The following is a 25,250-nucleotide window of genomic DNA, read 5'->3' as shown; positions in this document are numbered from 1 at the left end:
CAGCTCTTTTTATGTCCTGGAGAACACTCAGAAAATTGTTGCTGACAATCTGGTACCTCTCCAACTGCATCATTCCCTCACATACACACACCACATTCATATATAAGTAAGGAAAGTGAAGTGTCTTGCGCAAGGACAGAATGACGGTATATTGTGGTCGATGTCAGGGGAAAGTTAAAATCGCTACGACCCAATGTTAATTCTCAGTCCGAGATGTTTGGGCAGATCATTTAGAATAGTATTGTATTGGCACCTATTTGGGGAACTAAAAAGTTGAAGAATTTAAGGCCTATGGCAGGGAAAAACAGACAGTGCTGTTGGGAAGTTTGAATTCCCAGTGTGCTATCGGTTTGGAGAAGAAAAACACTTGTCCTCTTATTTTTTCTGTCTCCCTAAGCCTCTGCATGAGAAATGGCTGAAAGCTCTCTGAGAATGGATCTGCGGAAGGCCCCACAATGAGCCCTTCAGAGTTCAGCAATAGGAACTTCCAAGTACACACTTTCATCTGTTTGATTATGTGAGAAGAAGAAATTGTACTTGAGCAGAGGGCTTAAGCTACAGATGCACACAGGAAGTGCTCTCTGGAGTGGGAACAGGAGGAGGATGGCACTGGGCTACAGCTTGAAAGCCTCTACCCACAACAGCCCGAGTGAAGAGGCAGCTCTAGAGAGGAGTCCAGACCTCTTCACGTCCTCAAGAGCAGCGCCTGCATCATGGTTGGAGTGGTGTGGCATGGAAACCCAGATCTTCCTCATTGTGAACTCTTAAGTACTACTCCTAAACTGAATGCATACTTGTACCTCAGTGACCGCTAAAGATTACTGTAAAAGCTCCAAGCACTGCTCACATGCTTTGGTGCAAATTACTGCTCAAGATATCCCCAAAAACACTTTGGCTACTGATTTTGAACAGTAGATAACATGAAGCGGTAGTGGCACAGTTGAAGTGTGTTTACCCTCCAACCAGAGGTTAGCCAGTCCAAAACTGATAAAAAGGGATGAACCGAACTGAATGAGAATACATCCAGACAAGAAAACATAACATAATAAAAGATAGAAAAAGAACAGACCCCACCTCATTTACAACAGACTGTCACTGGCAAAAATCCAAATGAGATTTCCCAAAAGGTCACCCCAGACTAATATAAAAACAGAATACTATTTTACAAAGTCTCTAAATGCCTTTCAACAGAAAACCACAACAAGCAAACACAGAACTGAGACCAAATAAAAATCTACAAAAGAGATTTTATTACTCCATAATGTACAGTATTCACAAGCTGAAGCACTGCTTCAGTAAGTCACAAACTCTCCAAAATAAAACAATAAAAAAACAACAACTGCTCCTTAGTGTCCCGCAGTGTTTTATGTACATGTTTTAGTCAGGAACGGGCAAAGGGTACATTCCAGTCTGTGTGCCACCAGACCAGGGCACGAGACCCAGGCACAACACCTGGGGCACGACACCCAGGTACGACACCTAGGCATGAAACCCAGGCATGACCCCCAGGCATGAGACCCGAACATGACCCTGGGCAGGAGTCAGTATGAGAGTCCAGTGTTAGACTGCTGTTCACAACAGCAGCTCAGTAGATCAGTCCATACACAGTGGTCAGAAGATCAGTAGATCACTTCGTACACTGTGGCCTTCTTGTCTCCAGAACCCGTCACGATGTACTTATCATCAGTGGAGATGTCACAGCTCAGGACGGATGAGGACTCTTTGGACTGTCAGGAAGAAAACAACACTCATTAGACCATGGCAGCAATGTATCAATGATTTAAAGTCTTTGTTTAATTTAAAGGTGTGCTTTTCACAGAGCAGAAAGAGTAAATAGATATTTAAATCTGTCCCTAGCTCTCACAAACGCTTTAGTACAGTTTTCAATTTTTTTACGTGCTGCTCTTTATACTTAAATTGTTATAATCTCTTTTGTAATTCTAGCTCTATAGAGCACACTGCATGGATGCTGCCACAGCTCTGCCTCAGGCCTTGCTTCAGACTCTGCTTCAGACTCTGCTTCAGACTCTGCTTCAGACTCTGCTTCAGACTCTGCTTCAGACTCTGCTTCAGACTCTGCTTCAGACTCTGCTTCAGACTCTGCTTCAGACTCTGCTTCAGAGTCTGCTTCAGAGTCTGCTTCAGAGTCTGCTTCAGAGTCTGCTTCAGAGTCTGCTTCAGACTCTGCTTCAGACTCTGCTTCAGACTCTGCTTCAGAGTCTGCTTCAGACTCTGCTTCAGACTCTGAAGCAGACTCTGATCCAGAAAGAGATAATGATCCTCATACCTGGAATATGCTGGCACCATAGGGAGTCCTCCATGCATTCAGCAGATTGTCCTTCCCTGTGCTCACAAACCATTTGCCTGCAGAGTAAACCAGAAGAAAAAGAGATTCATTTTTGCTCTATAAATCTGAAAAAGGACAGTTACGTTGAATGCTAATGTTCAATGTTAAAGGTGCACTATCTAACTTTTCTGATGGGCAGTCTGCCACTAGCTTATTACCATGGAGACATTATTTCTTCGAAGCATCCACAGTGTGACAATAAGCTTATGTCTCTTGCGTTTTATTTTCATTACATATTTATTTCATTAAACATTAATTTGTGCTTGTCTGGTTTGGACTTTGTGTTGAAACTGGACAAGCACATTAGCTCTGCCATAAAGTCCAGCTTCTTTCAGTTGAGGCTTGTTGCCAAAGAGAAGCTCAGACAAGCAGTTGGAAAGAAAAAGTTACACAGTGAACCTTTAACAATTAGGCAGTTTCAAACATAAAAACGTCTGAGTTTTCTTACCACAGTAAGCAAACTTCAGGGACAGGACACAACTCTCGTGCAGATGGAGCTGGTACTTGTCTGGTTTGGAGTGGTGAAGAACTTCAACGTTACTACTCTCCATCCCCACTGCCAGCCATTCCCCGGTCGGACAGTACCCCAGGGAGAAGATCTAAACCCATGGAGAACAAAGATAGACATTTCCAACAGGGACAAAAGTGAGTGAGATTGAAGGGGGAGAGGCTGGTGATGTATCATGATATATACGGGAAAAATATGACATTTTAAATATTGTCATACAATCATGGCTAATGGCCATCGCTGAAACCTAGAACAACTTTAACAGAGGGTAAAAACTCGAATTAAAAAATGATGAAATGTGAGGACTGGAAGCAGAACTTATAACTATAACTTAAACATGTACAAATAATAAAACAGCCACTAGGGGGACAAGATGGGACAAGATCTCACGCCACGAGATATTCAGAGATCAAATTTGAGGCAAAAACCTTGTCTTGTCTCATTGAATCTCAAGTTGTGCCTTGTCTCCTAAAAATAGTTTCTTGTCCCATGACTAAAACCCTTCAGTATATTGCCATCTCAAACCTTGAATATAGTGATAAAAGTTCTACACTCAGCCCTGGTCTGGGTCCGTACCTGTGAAGTGAAGTCATGCTGCTGCAGTTGGCGGCCCTCCCTCAGGTCCCAGGAGCGCACAGTGTTGTCCAGTCCACCGGTCCACAGCTTGGTCCCGTCATGAGAGATGTCTATGCAGCTGGCTCCATCTGTGTGGCCCTGGAACTGCCTGTAGTAGACAGTAGTCCTGTCATTATAATCACTATAGCGACTTATGATTGAAACAATATATTTATCGTGTTACTACTTCTTTGCAATCATGTGAAGATTTTTGCCATTTTTATGTAACAAGCTAAGATTTGAGCTATAGAGAGTTGAATAAATAACTTTTATGGTTAATTATGGCTTCATTCTGCTGTTTATTTGTAGCAGCTCAGGCCTTATAATGATCTAAAACTGGGTTTACTGGGATTATCTTGCATAATTTTATCAGTGGCATTAACTAATTTCAATATTATTGTTTATCTTAGTATTTCTCTGTAGCAATATACTTAGCTTTTAAATGTGTTATTGAGACAGGGATAGCAGACAAACATGTTTGATTATATCCATGGGTTTCAGAATGATATCCTTTGAATGGGGTAAAGTCCTCAAAATGTCAGATTCGATATCAGGAAATAAATCCCACGAACACACAAATAGGACTGGTTCTAGGCTGCTGGCACCATTACAGTTTTTATTGTTAACATAACTACTACATTAAATATGTTTGCGTGCAAGAGTCTGAGGAGCTAATATTTTAAACCTAAGCTGGAGTGCAGGTAAGAAACGTATACAAATGGTTTATGGTTAATAGGTCTGTAATTAATGGGCCTATCGACAGGTAGAAACTACTACTTTCTAAAAAATATATAAAAAATAAACTGAACCCTAAATATTAATATAAGACCCTCACATATCACTATAGACTATTAAACAGTATTCGCTTACCTGACGAGGGTCTGATTGTGCAGGTCCCACACTGCGATGTTGCCATCGCTGCAGCAGGAGAAGCAGACTTTGGCATCAGGGCTGATGGCCAGAGCGTAGCAGGCCGGAGCAGATGATGTGAGCTCAGCTTTGATACGAGGCGTCTGAGAAGCCAAGTCCCAGATGGTCAAAGTGCTGGCTTCACCCCCAACTATGAGTGTGCGCCCATCGGGCAGCAGCTTACAGGATCGGATGTAGTTATCTCTGTTCTGAAGCACAAAGGACATAACAATCAATAACTTTAACAAGAGTACAGGAGTCATTCTGAGATAAGGAGGAGAAAGGAGTCATGTAAGGAAAGGACAGGAGCCAGTCTGAGTTAAAGAGAGCAGAGAAGTCATGTAAGGAAAGGACAGGAGCCATTCTGCACTAAGGAGGAGACAGAAGTCATTCTGCACTAAGGAGGAGACAGGAGCCATTCTGCACTAAGGAGGAGACAGGAGTCATTCTGCACTAAGGAGGAGACAGGAGCCATTCTGCACTAAAGAGAAGACAGGAGCCATGTAAGGAAAGGGCAGGGACCACTCTGAGCTAAGAAAAGAGGACAGGAGCCATTCTGTACTAAGAAGAGGACAGGAGCCATTCTGTATTAAGGAGGAGACAGGAGCCAATTTGCACTAAGGAGAACACAGGAGTCATTCTGCACTAAGGAGAACACAGGGGTCATTCTGCACTAAGGAGAACACAGGGGTCATTCTGCACTAAGGAGAACACAGGAGTCATTCTGCACTAAGGAGAACACAGGGGTCATTCTGCACTAAGGAGGAGACAGGATTCATTCTGCACTAAGGAGAACACGAGTCATTCTGCACTAAGGAGAACACAGGACCTATGTAAAGAAAAGACAGGAGCCAGTCTGAGCTAAGAAGGAGACAGGAGTCATTCTGCAGTAAGGAGAAGACAGGAGCCATTCTGACCTAAGAAGAGGACAGGAGTCATTCTGCACTAAGGAGAACACAGGAGCCATTCTGCACTAAGGAGGAGACAGGAGCCATTCTGCACTAAGGAGGAGTGCGCTAAGGAGGAGACAGGAGACACTCTGTGCTAAGGAAGAGTGCGCTAAGGAGGAGACAGGAGTCATTCTGCACTAAGGAGGAGACAGGAATCATTCTGCACTAAGGACACCACAGGAGTCATTCGGCACTAAGGAGAACACAGGAGTTATTCTGCACTAAGGAGAACACAGGGGTCATATAAAGAAAGGACAGGAGCCACTCTGAGCTAAGGAGAGGACAGGAGCCATTCTGAGCTAAGAAGAGGACAGGAGCCATTCTGCACTAAGGAGGAGACAGGAGCCACTCTGCACTAAGGAGGAGACAGGAGCCACTCTGCACTAAGGAGGAGTGTGCTAAACAGGAGACAGGAGTCATTCTGCACTAAGTAGGAGACAGGAGCCATTCTGCACTAAAGAGCACCTGCTGGACAGGCTATTTTTAGGTCTTATTTTGAATGTCTGAAAAGCGGATAGCAGCCACTCCACGTTGGTGTATACGGTCTGCTCTAGAAGTATTTATGTTTAAAACATGTTGAACCTTTTTATTTTATGTTTTATTCATCACAAATATATTGTTCTCTGACCAATATAAAATCAGACTTTGTGTTAAAAGAAGAGTGTGATATTCACAAAAATGTATATATCAATATTTGTTCATGGGATATGATATTATATCCAACTATTTGAATTATATTCAGATTAAATTTGAATAAACTTTTAACTGCATTTTAAAAATTATAATCAATAAACCTGGTATTCAAAAATACCAGGTATTCCTGCAAATCTTCAAAACATTTATAATATCAGGTATAATGCATTAATCTGCACACCTCTGCTGACAAGATCACATCAACTCTACAATAACATAAATAGAAGGATTGGTCCAGTGAGCTGAGCCTGTGGAACGTACCAGGCAGTCCAGCTGAGACACAGGGCTCTTGCTGCCCGGCTGGCTGATGTCCCAGATCTTGACACAGCCCTTGCCCCCAGTGTAGACATGGCGGGTAGGGTTACTTATGGTGACAGCGCAGACGACCTCTCCGTGGCTCAGAGTGTTGATCTGACGGGCGTGACGCGGGATGCCTGGACCAATCAAAGCATCGGGCGGGAAGGGCACCGGCTGCATTTGACCATCAGCACTCACGTGGAATGAATATGCCCTGAAGTCATACACAACACTGTAAGAAGGCCGACGCGTGTGTTTATATCCAGTGTTTTTGGTAAAATGTCTGTTCATATGTTCCTGGATATCTTCTGGACATGTTTATCATTTATCATGTTTTTGAACACAGATAGAACCTAAGAGGAGCAAGGACTTATACTTAACTCATTCCTACCTCAGCCTGCTATTATTCTCAAAGCATTATGTAATCTCAAAGTCTACATGACGTTTTAAACACGACACATGATACACTCTTATACATTATGATTTTTGAGTATTTAGTATTAAAATATAAAGTACGTAAATCATCATTTGGTCTTTTGAGATAAAACAGCTTAATAACAGAAACAGATCCATTGACTTTCTGTTGAAAACGTTTGGAACAGAATTACTCAAATATTTCTTGTCCAGTTGACAGATTTTGTATTTTTCTTTTACTATGGATCAGACCTGGACGACTGAGGGACAACACCGACATTTACTCAATGTATTAATCACTCTAAATATTTTCTTTGAAGAAGTAAAAGATAAGGGACCACAGTTATAACGTGGTGAAAAAGCTCATAAATGTTGGACATTATGTCCCCTTACGAACACGAGCAAGACCTTTACATTCAGACTTACGGTTTTCCTCCAGAGATGGATGTGAGGCTGGCAGGAAGTCCAGGTGCTCTCATGTGAGTGTGAGGGTCAAAGGCCTAAACACAAACAGAACACGATTAGCCCAAGTCCCCCCCCTCAGTACAGTTATAATCACATGACTGTGTGGGCCGTTTACCATTGGAGAGCGCCCATAAGCCACTGCAGCAGCGCTCATCTGCGGAGAGATATGGAGACCGGCGTACACCCCAGGACTGGTCAGACCTCCATTCATCTCGTGATGCCCCATCATGGCAAAAGGGCTGGGGTATGACAAAGGAGTGCGCAATGCTGGAGCTGTTTACCATAAAGCAAAAACAATAATAAAACATATGATAAACTGTTTACTGATGATTTACAACTAAGACTACAACATATAGGGTTAAAAAAAAAAAAAAAAATATATATATATATATATATATATATATATATATATATATATATATATATATATATATATATATATATATATATATATATACATACACATACATACATACATACAGAGCTTTGTAGACCTTTGTAGTAAGCTAATGTCAAAAATAGATTTCTGTCAAAAATTCACATTTTAAATGTGTCCAAAATAAGACAAAACACTGAAAAATAAAGTGACAAATGAACAGAACACAAGAATCACATTTCAGAACATTTGAACAGACTTAAACTACAGGGTTACACAGGGAGGGCATCTGACTCACAGTACTGATCTAAACTACAAGGTTAGATGTCTTCATGCAGTGTAACACAGGATATTTTCTTATTTGTGGATAATATGTCACTTCAAAACATGTAGCCTTTGTGATTTTGATTGTGACACATTAAAAGGTGAAAGTGATATTTTTGTATATTATTAACAATAGTATGTTATGGTATGTATGTTATTACATCTTTTGTTACTGCACAACATGTTGGCGAGACTCACCCAGAGCGTCCATGCCTGATGGTTTGCCCATGATGGGCCTGAGCCCAGGGGTGGAGCTGGTGCCAGGGGTTGGGGCATCATTTCGAGGGGTGGGGGTGCTGGACTTCAGACCCGGTGTAGAAGATTTGTCATTCTGTCATGAGAAGCACAAAGCAAGCCTTTTAGAATCCAGCAGCAGCTCTGTGCAATCTGAAGTTAATCTTGTCTCATAGGATTCAGTGTGTAGAGTCCTCCTGCCCTCAACCACTCAAACCTATTAGAGCCACAATAGAGATGCCACCATTATCCCCTTATGGCTCTAATCTGTGAGTGTGGCAGAGCAATCCTCGTCTGTTTAAATACTTTCACTATTACAGCAGCTCATCCTTGTGTGGAACAATATTATCCCTGACATTTGGCTCTGCTCTTCCAGCTTCAGCGCTCTAATCCACTCTATACATCCTCACTCTGACCCTGTTCTGTCCCACTCTTCCTGAACAGTACTTACATGACTGAGCTCCTTGGCCTTGGAGGACGGGGTGCTGCCAGAGGACGCCACGGACGCTGGGCTGTTAGGCGTGTCCTTCTTTGGGGGGCGGGGCTTATCAATGCCGTTTTCAGGTGGAGAGTGTGCAGGACTAGCTCGAGGGGTGGCAGGATCCTAAAGATACAGGATTTTGTATATATTCATATTCAACGCCACCTTAGATGTAGCTGGTAATAGCTCACCTCATTAGACACATCCACCACTAGGTCGTCACTCTTCTCTCCGTCACTGTCCTGGAAACAGAGGTCAGTTTTAGATGATCATTAAGATGAAGCTCATGCTGATGGGCTAGTCCTTACATATCTGCTCATGTTGTCCTTTTCTTCGACTTTGCGCTTCTTTGAGTCCAGGCTGTAATCGGATGAACTGCGGTGCTTTTCTGTGGCAGTGCGCAAACTGTCCGAAGGAGATACTGAATTATTCTGTCAGAACAAAACACAGGTGTTAACACTTACAGGCGATTCAAAAGAGAACTATGTAACTGAGGGCTCTGCCACCTGCTTGTCTCCATAGAGATGATATAATCTTCCATAGTATAGCCTTACACTTATCTAGCTGACTCCATTACAGGTGATACAAACACGTTTCTCGCCTCTCTGCAAAGTTGATATGTAAATTTGCCTGTTTTAATGCCTTATTATGGAACACTTTGAGCAAGGCATACTATTGTGGTATTGAAATTCTGAGTATTCTAGTATTCTGAGCCTTTTCAACTTGTAGACAGTATACCTCCCATTTATAGACTGCACTCACTCTCTACAGACTCTATTTCATTTGAGCATTCTATATAAAATGACCCAAACCAATTCAACATGGTAACTAGTTATCTCTTGTTTTTCTCATCTTTCTCAGCAGCAGTAACTGGCTCAGCATAACTCATTTAACAAAGTCACCAGAGAGCGATCAGATGACCTGAGACAAGAACATGGCCTCTAAATGCTGCAGCTCTGTTTCCTCAGACATGACTGGACCCATTCAGAGTCCTGTCTGAGAAACCCAACCCCCCCAATACACTGAGGCCAGCCTGATCACAGCCACCCCAAAGACCACATGAGCAAGCATACGTGTGAGGGGGAAGAGGGGTAGTAAACAAACACGACTCAATTTGACTTAATAAATATTCAGATCATAGCAACAAAGAGGAAGAATGGATTTAGGACACTGTATACATCCAACAGACTTAGAGCCAACAGGAGCCACTCAAGGACTCACTCAAGTCAATGTAAACTAAATAGTAGGAACACAATTAGATTTGATTAAATTAATGTTTTGTTAGAAGGATTAACATTTGACAAAAGATGTTTGTAAAGATCTAAAGAAACAAATGAGTCAGCAGTTTTTACATATAAAAGATTCTGTTGTTTGCAGAGGAAATGGGGTTAAACCAATTCAGCCTTTGTTAGCTTTGTTAGCTATCTGCAGCTATATAATTTGCAATTTTGATTTGACTGTGTTAAATCTTGAGCTCTGATTAATGTCAAGCTGGAACATCATGATCCTAAATGCAGTTTTGAACAGTAAGACCTCTGTCACCTGACTACAGCTGTCAGTCAAACAAAACCTGCTACTTTAGATTCTTAACCAATCACCTTGAAAGCCTTTCATATAGAGTAAATGCATTCTTTTACCCCTCTTCATTCAGCAATACCACAATATCACAACATTCCCACACTCTATCTCAACAGCAGAAACAAAATGAACACCCTCCTCAGCCTTGTCCTACCAGTGCATGATCCAAGATGTCTATGTCCCGTCAACATGTCGGGCTACTAAAGATATAAGGATTTGGGTTATAGTTCGCCTAACTCTATGTTTCCTGGTAACTGCTGTCAATCATTACTACACAAGCATAAAGACCCCGAACCCTAACCGTCAAAATCATATTGTAAATATGTTTAAGCATTTGTCTGTACTCACTGTGCTTTCTACAGCAGAGATCAGAGCAGCAGTCACCAAGGTGCAAAGAAGACAAGAGAGAGACAAACAGATCAGATGATGAGACCAGAACATGACCGACCAGCTTATTTATGTTTGTGCGTATGTTTGTGTATGTGTATGTTTGCGTGTATGTTTATGTTTGTGTGTGTGTATGTGTGCATGTATTTGTGTTTATATGTATGTATGTGTTTGTGTGTATGTTTATGTGTATGTTTGTGTTTGTATATATGTTTATGTTTATGTTTGTGTGTATGTTTGTGTGTATGCTTATGTTTGTGTTTATGTTTGTGTGTATGTTTGTGTTTATGTCTTGTGTGTGTGTTAGTTTGTATTATTACCATGTAACTATTGTCTGTGAAATCACTAATGACATAGAAATGTCTGTAACTGGATGTGTAAATGTTTATCCAGTTTTATGGTGCGTTCACACCGGGGCGTCAAGAATGCGTTGGACGCCTCTGGTTGGACACCTTTGCATTTGAGGGCAGAGTGTGTCCGTTGCAGTCTGCGAGTGTCTTTGGATGTTTTGTTTTCCCTGTGTTTTTGTGAAGACTGCAGACCGAGTTGAGAGAGTGGCTTTAGTGTATTTATTACATAAAACCCATCAACGGAGGCGACTGGCTCTGCTGCGGCGTGTCTGGGTTTGTGACTAGCCTTTATGTTAGCTGGTGTGCCCAGTATAACTAAGTTGCTGCTAGTTTGTGGCTGATGTCTTTCTACTTTATACTTTCTAACGATATCTCTTTGTCACTGGAGTGTAGTGTCTGATTGGTTGACGCTACGCATCAAACGCCAAAATATTTTTCAACTTTTGGACCAGCGAACACCTTTATCCAGCCGTATCCAGTCGTATCCAGTATTATCCAGTCTTATCCAGTCTTATCCAGTAGTATTCAGTCATGTCCAGTCTTGTCCAGTCTTGTCCAGTCTTATCCAGTCGTTTCCAGTTGTATCCAATCATATCCAATCGTATCCAGTCTTATCCAGTCGTATCCAGTCGTATACAGTCGTATACAGTCTTATCCAGTCGTATACAGTCACTGGTCACACAGTAATTTATCTTTTTTCTGGTTTAATTACAGTGAATATAAAAGTGATATTCACAATCAGAACAATAACACAGTGTGTGAATCGCTCTGATGCTTGAAGACACGCCATAAAAATGCAGGGCAACTAAGACACGCATCCACCATAGACTTTGCATGTAAACTCAATGCCCCTCACGCCCTGGTGTGAACACACCATTATCCAGTCATATCCAGTTGTATCCAGTCTTATCCAGCCGTATCTAGTTGTATCCAGTTGTATCCAGTCTTATCCAGTCGTGTCCAGTCATGTCCAGTCGTGTGCAGTCGTGTCCAGTCGTATCCAGTTGTGTCCAGTTGTATCCAGTCGTATCCAGTCGTATCCAGTCACTGGTCATACAGTAATTTACCGTTTTTTTTTTCTGGTTTAATAACAGTGAATATAAAAGTGCTATTTTTCACAATCAGAACAATAACACAGTGTCCTTATACAAGTTAAACCATGTGTGTGAATCTGTTTGGAAACTGGCATTCTGATTGGAGAATGGGCCATGTTCACATAAGTGCCCACCTCTGTGCTCCAGGTCATGATGGTTCTTCTCGTCCTTCACAGGCAGGTGGGCCTGACTCCCCAGAGCCCCTAAAGCCAAGAGCCCAGGGGCAGATGCAGAACCAGGGGGCAGACCTGGGGGCAGACCAGGGGGCAGTCCCGGGGGCTGCAGGCCTGACGGGTGTCCGGGTAGTGGGACTGGAGGTCCATGAGCGGCATGGGACAGGTGCTGCTGCTGGAACACACCAAACAGATGCACATCCAGAGTGAGAGTGCAACACATGGTAGCTCTACTGGACTCCATATGAAGGTAATACCAGCTATAAAATACCAAAGTTTACAAAGAATCAGATGGGAACAAATGCAAATGGTTTATGTCCTATTTATTTATGCTGGAGCCAGAGCCAAATATTAAGAGTACTCAGCCCTATGTTTTCACTGTACGTGCATGATAATGGTTTTTTTTTTTTTTTTTATTTATATGTATATCCCATATAGAAGTTAGACTGGTCTCATTCAAGGCTGTTTTATCACCTATGTATGGTTTTTGATTGAATATTTGTGTTCTTCTGCTGTTTGCGTTGCTACACTGGGACTTCCCCATTGTGGGACAAATAAACATTCTCTTATCTTAATAACTATGATAAGAACAGGGCTGGCCCAAGCTTTCAGGGGGCCCGGCTGGGCCCTAACACTGTACCACTGTTCCCCAGCAGACAAAAGCTGAAACCTCCGTTCTACTAGGCCCTGGTACAAGATTTCATTTCTTAAACAGAAAGTAGAATGAACCAATAACCAACTCTGGAACACACTGAAGCTTTCAATTTTATAAAGCATCAATATTTGAGAGGACAGATAGAATGGCTTTGAAGCATGAGAGACTGCAGGGTCCACTACAGGTCAGCCATGAAGAGCACAAGGAGCCGGTTACAAGCTACAGATCTTACAACATAAAATGATGGGAGCAGATCTCACAGGTTTTAATGCAACAGAGAAAATATTATTACTGATATTGGTGCTTGACCTGAATTGACACAAGAAACCAGTCCTGTACACAACCTTAGTCTTTGCTGGAGGCGACCCAAATGTTTAGTCTCAAGCCTGAGAACACCTGCTCATAGCACCATTGGAGAGGGAGCACTTCACTAATGAGGAGCAAAAATAACTTGGATAACTTTGTCGTGCAGTGCACACTAGAGGGAGGGGTCTGGAGGCAGGGGACCAGCCGAGGTCTGGCTCAAGAGGCGGGGATCTGGCTGCAGAGGCGGGGATCTGATTGCACAGGCAGGGGTCTGGCTGCGGAGGCAGGAGTCTGGTTGAGTCTAGTTCATTTTGACCACTTTGAAAGTTTCTTGAATGAAAATCCACAGCACAGGGTTCCGCCCACAATGGCCGACTACCTGTAGGGGTTAGGGTGGGGTCATAAAATATTTTTTTACTTGTAGCAAATTGAATTTGTCTACAATGAAAAAGGTCTCTCATTGCCGTAATGTATTTGGATTTTTCAGGTGGCAATATTGAGTTATTTTGAAAGGTGTGTATATATATATATATATATATATATATATATATATATATATATATATATATATATATATATATATATATATATATATATATATATATATATATATATATATATATATATATATATATATATATATATATATATATATATATATATATATATAAAATGAGGGTCCAGTAAAATTTTGTTTTTGTTAACATTCAGGAGGTCAAAAATTGCCCCAATCGGGCATTAAATTATTATTATTTTTTATTAATCATTATTATTAATTATAATAATAATAATAATAATAATAATAATAATAATAATAATAATAATAATAATAATAATAATAATGGAAATATTTTTCCACCCATTATTTTTCTCTTAAACCATAAAGAGTCATGTGACTTTCTCACATTGTGCCCCATCACAAATAAGGCTCCTGTGAATTTTAGTCTATGACAAATCAATTGTCGTATATGAATATTTGAGAATAAAGTTTCAAGAGGGCGCTAGAGAGTCATTTTGGGAGCTACTGCCACGGTTTTCATATCATTGTGTTCAGCTCTGAAATCTGCATAAACGCTGTATTGGGTTTTTCCAAACAAAAAATGTGTGAAAGAGAAATATATTTTTGAAATGTTTCACATCTTGCAATTTTGTTGAAAATTCACCATGACCCCACACAAAGTCATATTCAAAATGCAATTGATAATCTTTAATCACACATGGGATTTGTGTGTTTTGGCCAAGTGTTTGCAATAAAAACTGCAAGAAGATGTCCTGAATGCAAAGGTGTGTGCTTGTGTCACTCCCGGATTTGATCCAATATGGCCAACTTCCTGTATGAGTCATAATATAATTTTTGTCATGTCCTGACATATGTTCTATATTTTTATGCAAGTTTCTGATTTTTACGTAGATTTTTTTTCGTGTCCAGCTCCCATTGGCCCCATAAAAATCAAAGTTTGAGGGGGCGCTTCTCTGTCATCTTTCATTATTTTTTATCAGGGTCTTCAGTGACAATTTGAGCTCATAATAATAATAATGATTAATAATAATAATAATAATAATATGCTTTAAACCTAATAAGGGTTAAAGATAAAGTTATGTTTGTGGGCTGTTGTGTGTATTTTACCGTCATTCTAATTGTCTGAAACTAAAAGCTTAATTTAAATATTTAGAGGCATCCTCTTTACACAAGTTTGTTGGTCTAAATATTATTAGGGTGAGCGTTAGGGGGATATTCCAAAAAATACCTCTCAGTATCAGCCAACTCTCGACCCACATTCACAAGCATAGCCTCATGTTCTTATCTGAACCGAACAGTCGTATAGAGACTCTCTTAACCAGGCTGAAGTGGGGCTGCTTTGCTATACTCCCTGCGCACTCAGTCTGCAGTGAGCGATGTGGCGCCTCGTTAAGACCTTAGCCAATTAAAGGCTTCCCAGCAGTGGAGGGATCTGAAGAGCTCTCAACGCACATTTATAAACACAACAAGGCATTGAAGATGCCACGGAGACCAGGCCCAATAGCGCAAAGCTTTAAGAGAGGCTTAGGTTGAATACACCATGAGCAGAGAGAGAGAATCGCGGCAAGAGCAGATAGAGTCACGACGAGAGCAGAGAGAAAGACACAAGACCGAGAGCAGGGAGAGAGAGGACCTATTCAAGAAAAGAGCAGAGAGAGAGAGAGAGAGAGTCAGGACGAAAGCAGAGAGAGAGAGTCAGTACAAGAGCAGAAAAAGAGAGTCAGGACGAGAGCCAAAAGAAAGTCAGAACAAATAGAAAGAGAGAGAGTCAAGACAAGAGCAGAGAGAGACAGAGTCAGGCTGAGAGCAGAGAGAGTCAGAACAGGAGCAGAGAGAGAGAGAGAGAGAGAGAGAGAGAGTAGAGGGGGAACAGAGAGAGAGCCAGGACAAGAGCAGAGAGAGAGCAGAATGGGAGCAGAGAGAGAGTCAGGACAAGAGCAGAGAGGAGAGTCAGGACAAGAGCAGAAAGAGAGAGAGTCAGGATGAGAGCAGAGAGAGAGCCAGGAAGGGAGCACCACCAGGATATCAATACAATCAGGATATCGACACTACCAGAATATCGACAAAACCAAGATATCGACACAAACAGGATTTCGACACCTCCAGGATATTAACACAACCAGGAAGTCGTCAGTCAGTCGTCAGTTTATCAACCAGGATGTTAACATGACCAGGATATTGACACAGCCAAGATATCAATACAACCAGGATATTAATACAACCGGAAGATCAATACAACCGGGATATCGACACGACCGGGATATCGACACGACCAGGATATTGACACGATCAGGATATTGACATTACAAGGATATCAATACAACCAGGACATCAATACAACCAGCATATCACCAAGACCAGGACAACAATTCAACCAGGATCTTAACATGACCAGGATATCGACATGACCAGGATATCAATACAACCAAGATATCAATCAATGCAACCATCAGGAAATCAGGGAATCGTCTTATTAAATCAGTTTATCAATCAGGATATCGACACAATCAGGATATCAACACGATCAGGAAATCGACACGATCAGGATATCGTCATGACCAGGATATTAACACAACCAGGATATCGACACGATCAGGATACTGACTCGACCAGGATATCAATACAACCAGGATATCAACACGACCAGGATATCGGCATGACCAGGATATCAATACAACCAGGATATCAACACGACCAGGATATCGGCATGAGCAGGATATCAATACAACCAGGATATCGACACGACCAGGATATTGGCATGACCAGGATATCAATACAACCAGGATATTGACACGACCAGGATATCGACAGATGCAGGATATCGACACGACCAGGACATTGACATGACCAGGATATTAACACGACCAGGAAATCGTCTTATTACATCAGTTTATCAAACAGCATATCGACCCAACCAGGATATCAATACAACCAGGATATCGACACGACAAGAATAGCGACAGAACTAGGATATTGACATGACCAGTATATGAATACAACCAGGATATTAACATGACCAGGAAATCGTCTTATTACATCAGTTTATCAAACAGGATATCGACACAACCAGGAATTCGATACGACCAGGATATCGACTGATCAAGATATTAACACAACCAAGAAATTGTCTTATTACATCAGTTTATCAACCAGGATATCGACACAACCAGGATATTGGCTTATTACATCACTCCAACTACGATATTGAACAACCGATCTTTTGGACCCAATATCTGATACCAGCATCAGTGCATCCTCTCAATGCATCCTCTCATCTTCTCAGAGCATCCTCTCATTCTCTTGGAGCATCCTCTCAGAGCATCCTCTCATTCTCTCAAAGCATCCTCTCCTCCTCTCAATGCATCCTCTCATCCTCTCAATGCATCCTCTCAGTGCATCCATCGTTTTAGGATCAGTGTTTTAGGATCGCCGTGTTTTAGGATTGTCATGTTTAAGGATTGTCATGTTTTAGGATCGTCATGTTTAAAGATCGTCATGTTTTAGGAGCGTCATGTTTAAGGATCGTCATGTTTTAGGATCGCTGTGTTTTAGGAGCGTCATGTTTTTGGATCGTCTTGTTTTAGGATCGTCATGTTTAAGGATCGTCATGTTTTAGGATCGTCATGTTTAAGGATCGTCATGTTTTAGGATCGCCGTGTTTTAGGAGCGTCATGTTTAAGGATCGTCGTGTTTTAGGATCGTCATGTTTAAGGATAGTCATGTTTAAGGATCGTCATGTTTTAGGATCGCCGTGTTTTAGGATCGTCATGTTTTAGGATCGTCATGTTTTAGGATCGTCATGTTTTAGGACCGTCATGTTTTAGGATCGCCGTTTTTGGATTGTCGTATTTTAGGATCATTGTATTAGGATTGCTGTGTTTTAGGATCGCCGTATTTTAAGATCGCCATGTTTTAGGATCGTAATGTTTAGGATCATCGTGTTTTAGGATCGTCGTGTTTTAGGATCATCATGTTTTAGGATCATCATGTTTTAGGATCATCATGTTTTAGGATCAGTGTTTAAGGAACATTGTGTTTTAGGATCATGTATTTTACGATCATTGTGTTTTAGAATAATGTTTTAGGATCGTCATGTTTTAAGATCATCGTGTTTTAGGATCATTGTGTTTTAGGATCATCATGTTTTAGGATCCTTGTGTTTAGGATCATACTGTTTAGGATCATAATGTTTTTGGATCCTTGTGTTTCAGGATCGTCGTGTTTTAGGATTGTCGTGTTTTAGAATCGTCGTGGTTTAGGATCAGTGTTTTAGGATTGGCATATTTTCAGGATCGTCGTGCTTTAGGATCCTTGTGTTTTAGGATCATTGTGATTTAAGATCATAGTGTTTTAGGATCATAGCGTTTTAGGATCATAGTGTTTTAGGTTGCTTGTGTTTTAGGATCCTTGTTATTTAGGATCCTTGTTATTTAGGATCCGTGTGTTTTAGGATCCGTGTGTTTTAGGATTGTTGTGTTTTAGGATCGTCGTGTTTTAGGATCGTCGTGTTTTAGGATCCTTGTGCTTTGTCTTATTATGTCAGGGGCAGATCATCATCTGCCCCTTATCTGTTATAAGGAGAATATAAGGATGATCATTATTTTATCTCATCTCAGTACATGTTCTGTAGAAAGGTCTCACTGTTCTATATCGTGACAGACCTATAAATACACCTATGGTTATTAATGCAGATGCCACAAGAGGAATCCAAACATGAAAACAGAATATATTACATGTTCATTTGTGCTACTCGGGCCTTGTTATAGTGAAATAGAAAATAAGGGGTATACACACGGTGAGGGGCAGATTGGGAAGTCCACGTACCCCGATGATGGCATTCAGCTCGGTCATAGTCACCTGCTTTGCCCGCTCCACGGCCTGAGCCACCTGCTGCTGGTGCTGGAATCAACACAGAAAGGAGCCATTACAATAGTGAATGGGGGTTCAGCTTCCTGTTAAGGGAGACATTTTGATCATATAAAAGAGTTTGTTGTTGTGGTGACATGGTGTCTTCATTTTTCATCATTGTGAAACTCATGTATTGGTTTAATTCAAAACATTCTAGAATCTGTAAGTAACAGCTTTAGATAAAGGGCGGGGTTTTATATATAAAGGATGGGGTTTAACAAAACTCTTCACTGTTGACCTCCAAAAATAAACAAAAAAAAATAATGTTTGGGACGTGATCATGAAGTAGTGATCATGGGCGCGCTTCCAGCTCCATCAATTCTGGCTCCAATTCACTTTACATTGAAAAACTGTGTCCACTCTCTCTGTAACTGCTGCTTTGGTCTTAAATGTTCATATTAACCACCTCTACATGATCCTGTTTTTTCACTATTGTGTCTGTAAATCAAGATATGAACATTAACAACAGACAAATCAGGCGCCTCTTTTCCCTGAGGTCACCCACTAGCATTAGAAACAGGTTTGATTGACGGCGTTGCTAAGCGCCTGCTCCCTGCTAAATCAGCAGTGTGAGCGGGATGGAACGTTACCTTCCACAGCCTCGCTCCAGATTGGCTCTTTAGCTGCTATGATACTCATTGTCGGAATTCCAAATATGGAACTTGGCTCCAAATTGGCCCCTATAACTAACATCTCACTCAGCCCACTTCTTCATACAATCTGTGATGCTGACAGAAAACATTCAGTGGTTTGCCAGTGTTTGTTTCAAAAGAACAGGCCCAGTAGGTACAGAGATATTAAAGTGGACACATCTACATTTTGACATCAAATCTACCATAGAATTCTGTGCTCCAGCTCTATTTTAAACTATAGGTGTTCTAAAGTGTTGTAATGTTGTGAACCCAATCTATTAACAAGAACTACAAAATCTGTTCAGCTTGGCCTGTTTGAAAACTCACCTCTTGTGACAGGAAAGGCATAATTTGTGCTAAGATCGCATTGAGTCGTTTGGCAATCTCCGTCTGAAAGGGCAAAGAGGAAACAGTTAGAATAAATCAGACCTGGATGGACACGAAGCCAATATGCCGACTCCTTCTCCTCGCCCTTCAAACCTGGAGCCTCTTTTTCTACACAAATATCACAGCTCAGAGTAAAACTACATGAGTAATACTGTGTTTGTATCAGTATCAGTATCAGTATTTAAAGTAACAACCACAGAGCTAATAATACTGCTAATACAAGCTAACACAAGCTAATATGAGGTAACACGAGCTAACACGAGCAAACACAAGCTAACACAAGCTAACACGAGCCAACACGAGCCAACACAAGCTAACACAAGCTAACACGACCTAACACGAGCTAACATGAGGTAACACGAGCAAACATGAGGTAATACAAGCTAACACACGCTAACATGAGCTAACATGAGCTAACACTGAGCTAATTATAATGCAAATATAAGCTAACACTGAGCTAATACAAGAATCACTGCTGTTCATTTCAGAACAGGTAGAGCTCTAAACTGTAGCGCTGGCAGGGTTGTAGATAATAGGATTGCAATTTTTTTTTTTTCAGACAAAATCATGTTTGTTATTTACAAATTGTGAGCATTCAGATTTCAATTAGCTTGTATTTAGGGCTGTGGGGTTAATCGCTAACGACGTGAATGGACACAATTAGCATCTCAAAGGCCAACCAAATGTCATTATTCTTATGTCTTATTCTGCATAAAACCCTCTTAAAAAGACCTTGTCGTTTAGATCTGTACAAGTTGACTCTTATGTTCATTTGTGAACTCATATACAACTTGAACAAAATTGTATTATTTAATAATGAATAGCAAATCGAATGGCAAACCTTGTCCGAAAAATTACAATGAGATATTTTACCCAAATGGTTGAGTCCTGTTTGACACATCAATGCACATCACTCATATGACAGCCATGTGAGGGCAGCACAGGGTCTCTTCCTAAACATCTGCAGCACAGTAGCCATACAGTGAAAACCACAACCGCACCCAGGAAGTCCGCACCAACCATTCTGTGTCCGCCTCGTTCCATTTACGCACCACTCCGCAGCAGTAAGCAACAGTAAGCTAACGAGCTGAAAATGATCAATACCATTTGACAGTGGCCAGGCCGTTCTAGGCTCTGAATGCTTCCAGTCCTTCTGCTGCTCTGCCTACTGCCATGGCAACCAGCACCACCCCCTTTGCTCTGAAATCATTAAACAAACAGCAGCTCTGTTTGACCGCAACAGGCTTTAAAATCATAGTACACGTTTGGGTCATAAAATTGAGTTTGCGGCTCATCGATAATAAACAAATGAATGAGGGATGAGACGGACGTGTGAAGGGAGCTGTTGTTAGCAGATGTGTGAAGGGAGCTGTTGTTAGCAGACGTGTGAAGGGAGCTGTTGTTAGCAGCTTTGGAGACAGGAAATAGCTACATCATCTGTGGAATTTACGAGGCTCAGTTCAAACCAGGGCCACTGCAAACGCAAACATCACATCGTCTCATTTGAACTGCAGACTGAGCATAATTTATGACACAGGCTTGAGCTGCCGTGTAACACTAGCAAGAAGCTCTAAATCTGCTCTAGGCCAGACTGTGACATGAGCAGGACAGACCCTATGGACAAAACTATGGACAAAACACATTACTCCATATTAGCTTTGGGATTAAGACCAAAATCACGCGGTGTTTTTGCAATCCATCAGAAATGCCAAAACGTGTCAGGAACAGTCTTGGTTATGACACAACCACAAAAAAGGAAGGTGATGGACCCCATTCCCTCAGCTTACGTAGTCCATGTTTTTCACAGTGTCACTTATATACTGGCATACATATATAAATAGAACATGTATGTTTACAGTATACACTCATGCATGTAGTCTGTATGAAGTGTGTATATGTGTATGTGTATATGATACATTTATAAAGATCCAGAGACAATTTTTCCTATTGATTATTGACTATGATGCACTTTGCCATGAAATCTCCAAAAGGTTCATTCACAAATGTATGACACAGCTGCCTCTATCTGTATTGAATATGATTGACCTATAGAATGCCGTGATGTCATCTGAAACCCAGCAATAGAGTTACATACATTTTGACCCAAAGTTTCACATATGGTCTGCTTAGGACACTGTGATTCAGATACTACAGGGTTTGTGTAGAAAGCGCCTCGTCCGAAGATTCACATGTGCTCTGCTTAGGATGCTGTGAATCAGATACTACAGAGTTTGTGTATAAAGCGCCTCCTCTAGAGCCTGTGTGGCTGTGACAGCAGTGAGGGAAACCCAGAGCTGAACATGTAAACACAGAGGAACACGTCTGGGGTTAGGAGAGCACGGTCGCTATGGGCACCGCCGCCCTCATGTTCAACTCCTTCAAACCCACTTCAGAGCACTCAGGGCAAAGTGCCATACTGTTACTGCTCTGTACAGCTGAATGTGTCTAAACTAATGGGACACGTATTACACTGACGGTACAGTATCTTCAAACTATTTTAACATCAAGTCTGTTTAAGTCTTTATCTCAATTTTGTTCTGAGAGGACAGTCACATATTTCACAGCTAAATGTATCTACAGGTGAAACAAGCAACAAATATAAGTGATCATAATGAAGACAAACTAGCACATTTAGCTCATTTAGCACGTTTAGCGCATTTAGCATATTTAGCACATTTAGTGCATTTAGCATTTTTAGCACATTTAGCACATCTAGTGCATTTACTGCATTTAGCATATTTAGTGCATTTAGCACATTTAGCACAATCAGAATAACCCCCCAAAATATATGATTTTTTATCAGTATCTTCCACTACTACCAGTGTCTACACTTAGAGAGAAAAGCCGTGAGCTAAAGGTGCACTGCTAAACTCCTGTGATGTAACTCCACAGACAGAACAGAGGGTTTTAAGGCAGATATAAGGATTCAAGATTCTTCCCTCATACTGACATCACGATTTTTGACTTGTTTTATTTTGCTACAAATCAATAAAAATTCAATACAAACTTAATAAATGCCATTTAAAACAAAACAAAGTCTGAACTTAGCTCCAAAGCACATAAATAAATAGACCCAAGAATATCAGGGACAATTAGACATGACTGAGTCGCAATTCAAATTTGATTGAGTCTCATATAGACGAACTGGTGAACAGGAAATAAACCCATTGTAATGCACTCAACCCTGGCCCCTCCTCCTCCATTCTAATGTGGGCCCCCAGTTTCTGTTTGCACACAAACACAGCTCCTGCAGGTTAGAGCCCCTCTGATGAATTATTCATTGGCTGGAGAGAGTCAGGTGCTAAAATGGATCAGTCGATTAACCTGTTTTCACAGCACTGTGCGGTGCCCCCCCCCCCCCCCCCATACCCCTATGGGCCCCCGTACCCATCTGACCCCTACCCCCCCTCCTCTCTGCTCTAAGTGCAATAAAAGCAGCTAGCATCATTAGCACCTGTCTCATTCAAGTCCCTACATACAGCACAATTGTATATATATATATATATATATATATATATATATATATATATATATATATATATATATATATATATATATATATATATATATATATATATATATATATATATATGATAGATTTAAAAGGCACACACCTGTTTGTGCATCTCGATGTTCAGCCCGTAGGACATCTCATAGTACTGAAAACATAACAACAGCTCAGTGTATTTAGGTCATTGTGTTTTAATGTGTCTGTAAAGTACACAGCCTGCACAGGTTAGACAGCTTTGGGTCTGACAACCATGACAGTTATTGTGTAATAATAATAATACTAATAATAATACTACTACTTCTACTAATAATAATAATAATAATCATAATCATCTTACCATGACATAGTGGCGCTGCATCTCTGTCTTCTCACTGGCCAGTTTGTCGTACTCCACCTTCAGACTAAAACAGGACATGTGTCATTCTCAGGTGTCTCTTTAGTCATTCACACTGGACCAGGAGACAGCTGGGTATTTAAAACAAACACACCCTGGTCTTTGGTCAGAGCCAAATTCAGAGCTTATCTTTTGTGCTTTAGAACACTGTGGGCTGTTTACCTGTGGTACTGGGCCTGTAAGAACTGGAACTCATCCTTAATCCTGTCACAGGATTCTGCTACAGTAAATTTGAACCCGGGCTGGCCGGGCTGATGTGGAGCCTGAAAAGAGTCAGATATGAACATGTAGAGTCACACATTACAGTGTTTTTCAAAGGGTTATGTCAGCCCGATAATAAGGATTCCATGTGTTTTATCTAGCTGCATCATAAAGAACCAAACATGACCATCCCTCCTGTTTTATCTATCACGCCATGTGCTTTATAGAGTGACATGAGCATTCCTGCTCCTCACAGGACACACACTGGACTCACCGGATGTCGGCCTTGTGGATACATCTTCAAATGTAAAGTCTTTGTTTATGTCCCGCGGTATTTTTTCTGTCAGCTCGAAGTGAAACGGGGAGTGTGCTCAGAGGTTTCCTTCAACAAAGGTCCGTTTGTGATCCTGTCCAGGTCCACTGTGGTGTTTACCTCAGGCGGTCAGCCATTTGCAAACACAATGGGTCAAGCTTCACTACTCCCCCTGATGTTTTGAAACAACACGGAATTCAATTTCCATCAAAACCACGTCTTTACTGGCCACAAGCGCCATGAGCTCGAGCCGCAGTCAAACTGTGCGTAAAGTGGAGGCAAACAGCGCGCTGAGGAGCGCACGCTCCAAAACCAGAGCTACATAAATCTGACGCGGGCGAGCCATCCGCCTGACAGTCCTGAAGAACAAACAGTCCGGTTTATTTGTTTAAATCCATCCAAATGTTCTTCTGTTTTATGTCAAATGCCCTCTCTTCGGGACAGTCGGTCTCTGTTCTCGGGCTGTGTTCTCAGGTAAGAAGCTCCCAGATCCCAAGAAGAAGAAGAATGGAGGATCAAAAGGGAAACTCTCCCGCCTCGTGCAGGCTGTAGATTGGACGCGTTACACGGTGCTCTCCACAGCTCGCGTTAGCCCAGTCCAGCGCAGCTTGGTTGCCACACACAGGCAGAAGGGCAAGACTATCTGTCCAATCGGATTAAAGGAAAGCACCGAGCCACATCTGCCTATCGGAAAAAGAGGCCCCACGTGGGGTGCACTGGTGTATGACATCATCTCGTAGATACACGCATCATCTGCCCGCAAGAACAGCGCTGGTGCTCGTGCGCACATCTAAAAAACGACTGTGGTGGCGCAAACTCCACCGCCTCATTAATGGGTCTCTGCCACGTAAACAACACTCATTTATGAACTGAGATCACAAGAGCTGCTCCATCCGTCTGATCCCTGTGTCTGCACAAAGGCACAGACTTATGAAGTGTAAAGCAGTGTTTGGTGTCAACGTGGAGCCCGCACACAGGTTTAGGAAAACCCAGTTTCCGTCTCGTGCAGCGATGGTCAGGGCTGGACATAAAGGACACAGGGCCATGATGTGAGCGCGCATAGTCTGCGGGGGGAGATGATTGCCTTTGTCTGATAAGAACATCAGCCGTGTCTGCCTTGTTTTGAAGGCTCCACTCTGCCCCACGTGGGCTTCCTCTGTGGCTTTAAGGCGTCTTGTCCAATCAGGACACGGCGCGCTTCCTCCCCGGCTCCTCATTGGCCTTGTGC

At 41.6% G+C, this 25,250-nt stretch overlaps 1 protein-coding gene across 1 annotated transcript; it reads right to left on the bottom strand.

Annotated features, from left to right (window-relative positions):
* Positions 1–1,227: 1,227 nt before the first annotated feature.
* Positions 1,228–24,575, bottom strand: tle3a (TLE family member 3, transcriptional corepressor a). Its single transcript, XM_033968022.2, has 20 exons — positions 23,984–24,575; positions 23,671–23,771; positions 23,452–23,515; positions 23,218–23,262; positions 19,544–19,606; positions 18,471–18,575; positions 12,157–12,370; positions 10,540–10,547; positions 8,922–9,044; positions 8,805–8,855; positions 8,584–8,736; positions 8,097–8,229; positions 7,314–7,471; positions 7,160–7,233; positions 6,284–6,533; positions 4,341–4,588; positions 3,432–3,579; positions 2,796–2,946; positions 2,288–2,364; positions 1,228–1,727 (listed from the first exon to the last, which is right to left on the bottom strand). The coding sequence occupies exons 1-20, from the start codon at positions 24,005–24,007 to the stop codon at positions 1,620–1,622; spliced, it is 2,298 nt and encodes a 765-aa protein (XP_033823913.1). The 5' UTR covers positions 24,008–24,575; the 3' UTR covers positions 1,228–1,619.
* Positions 24,576–25,250: the final 675 nt, after the last annotated feature.

This window comes from Periophthalmus magnuspinnatus, chromosome 6 (genome assembly GCF_009829125.3).
Source record: "Periophthalmus magnuspinnatus isolate fPerMag1 chromosome 6, fPerMag1.2.pri, whole genome shotgun sequence".
Classification (NCBI taxonomy): Eukaryota; Metazoa; Chordata; class Actinopteri; order Gobiiformes; family Gobiidae; genus Periophthalmus; species Periophthalmus magnuspinnatus.
Note: the sequence above shows the minus strand (reverse complement) of the source record. Positions and strands in the feature narration are given on the sequence as shown.

Bases quoted from the DNA above. Each gene is read 5' to 3' on its own strand.
- tle3a (XM_033968022.2), bottom strand. From the start codon at position 24,007: ATGTATCCACAAGGCCGACATCCG. The intron at 8,856-8,921 runs GTAAGGACTAGC...CTCTGTTTCCAG, and splicing joins AGGACAACATGAGCAGATAT to GACAGTGACGGAGAGAAGAG. The intron at 2,365-2,795 runs GTAAGAAAACTC...TTTACTCTGCAG, and splicing joins CCTGAAGTTTGCTTACTGTG to GCAAATGGTTTGTGAGCACA.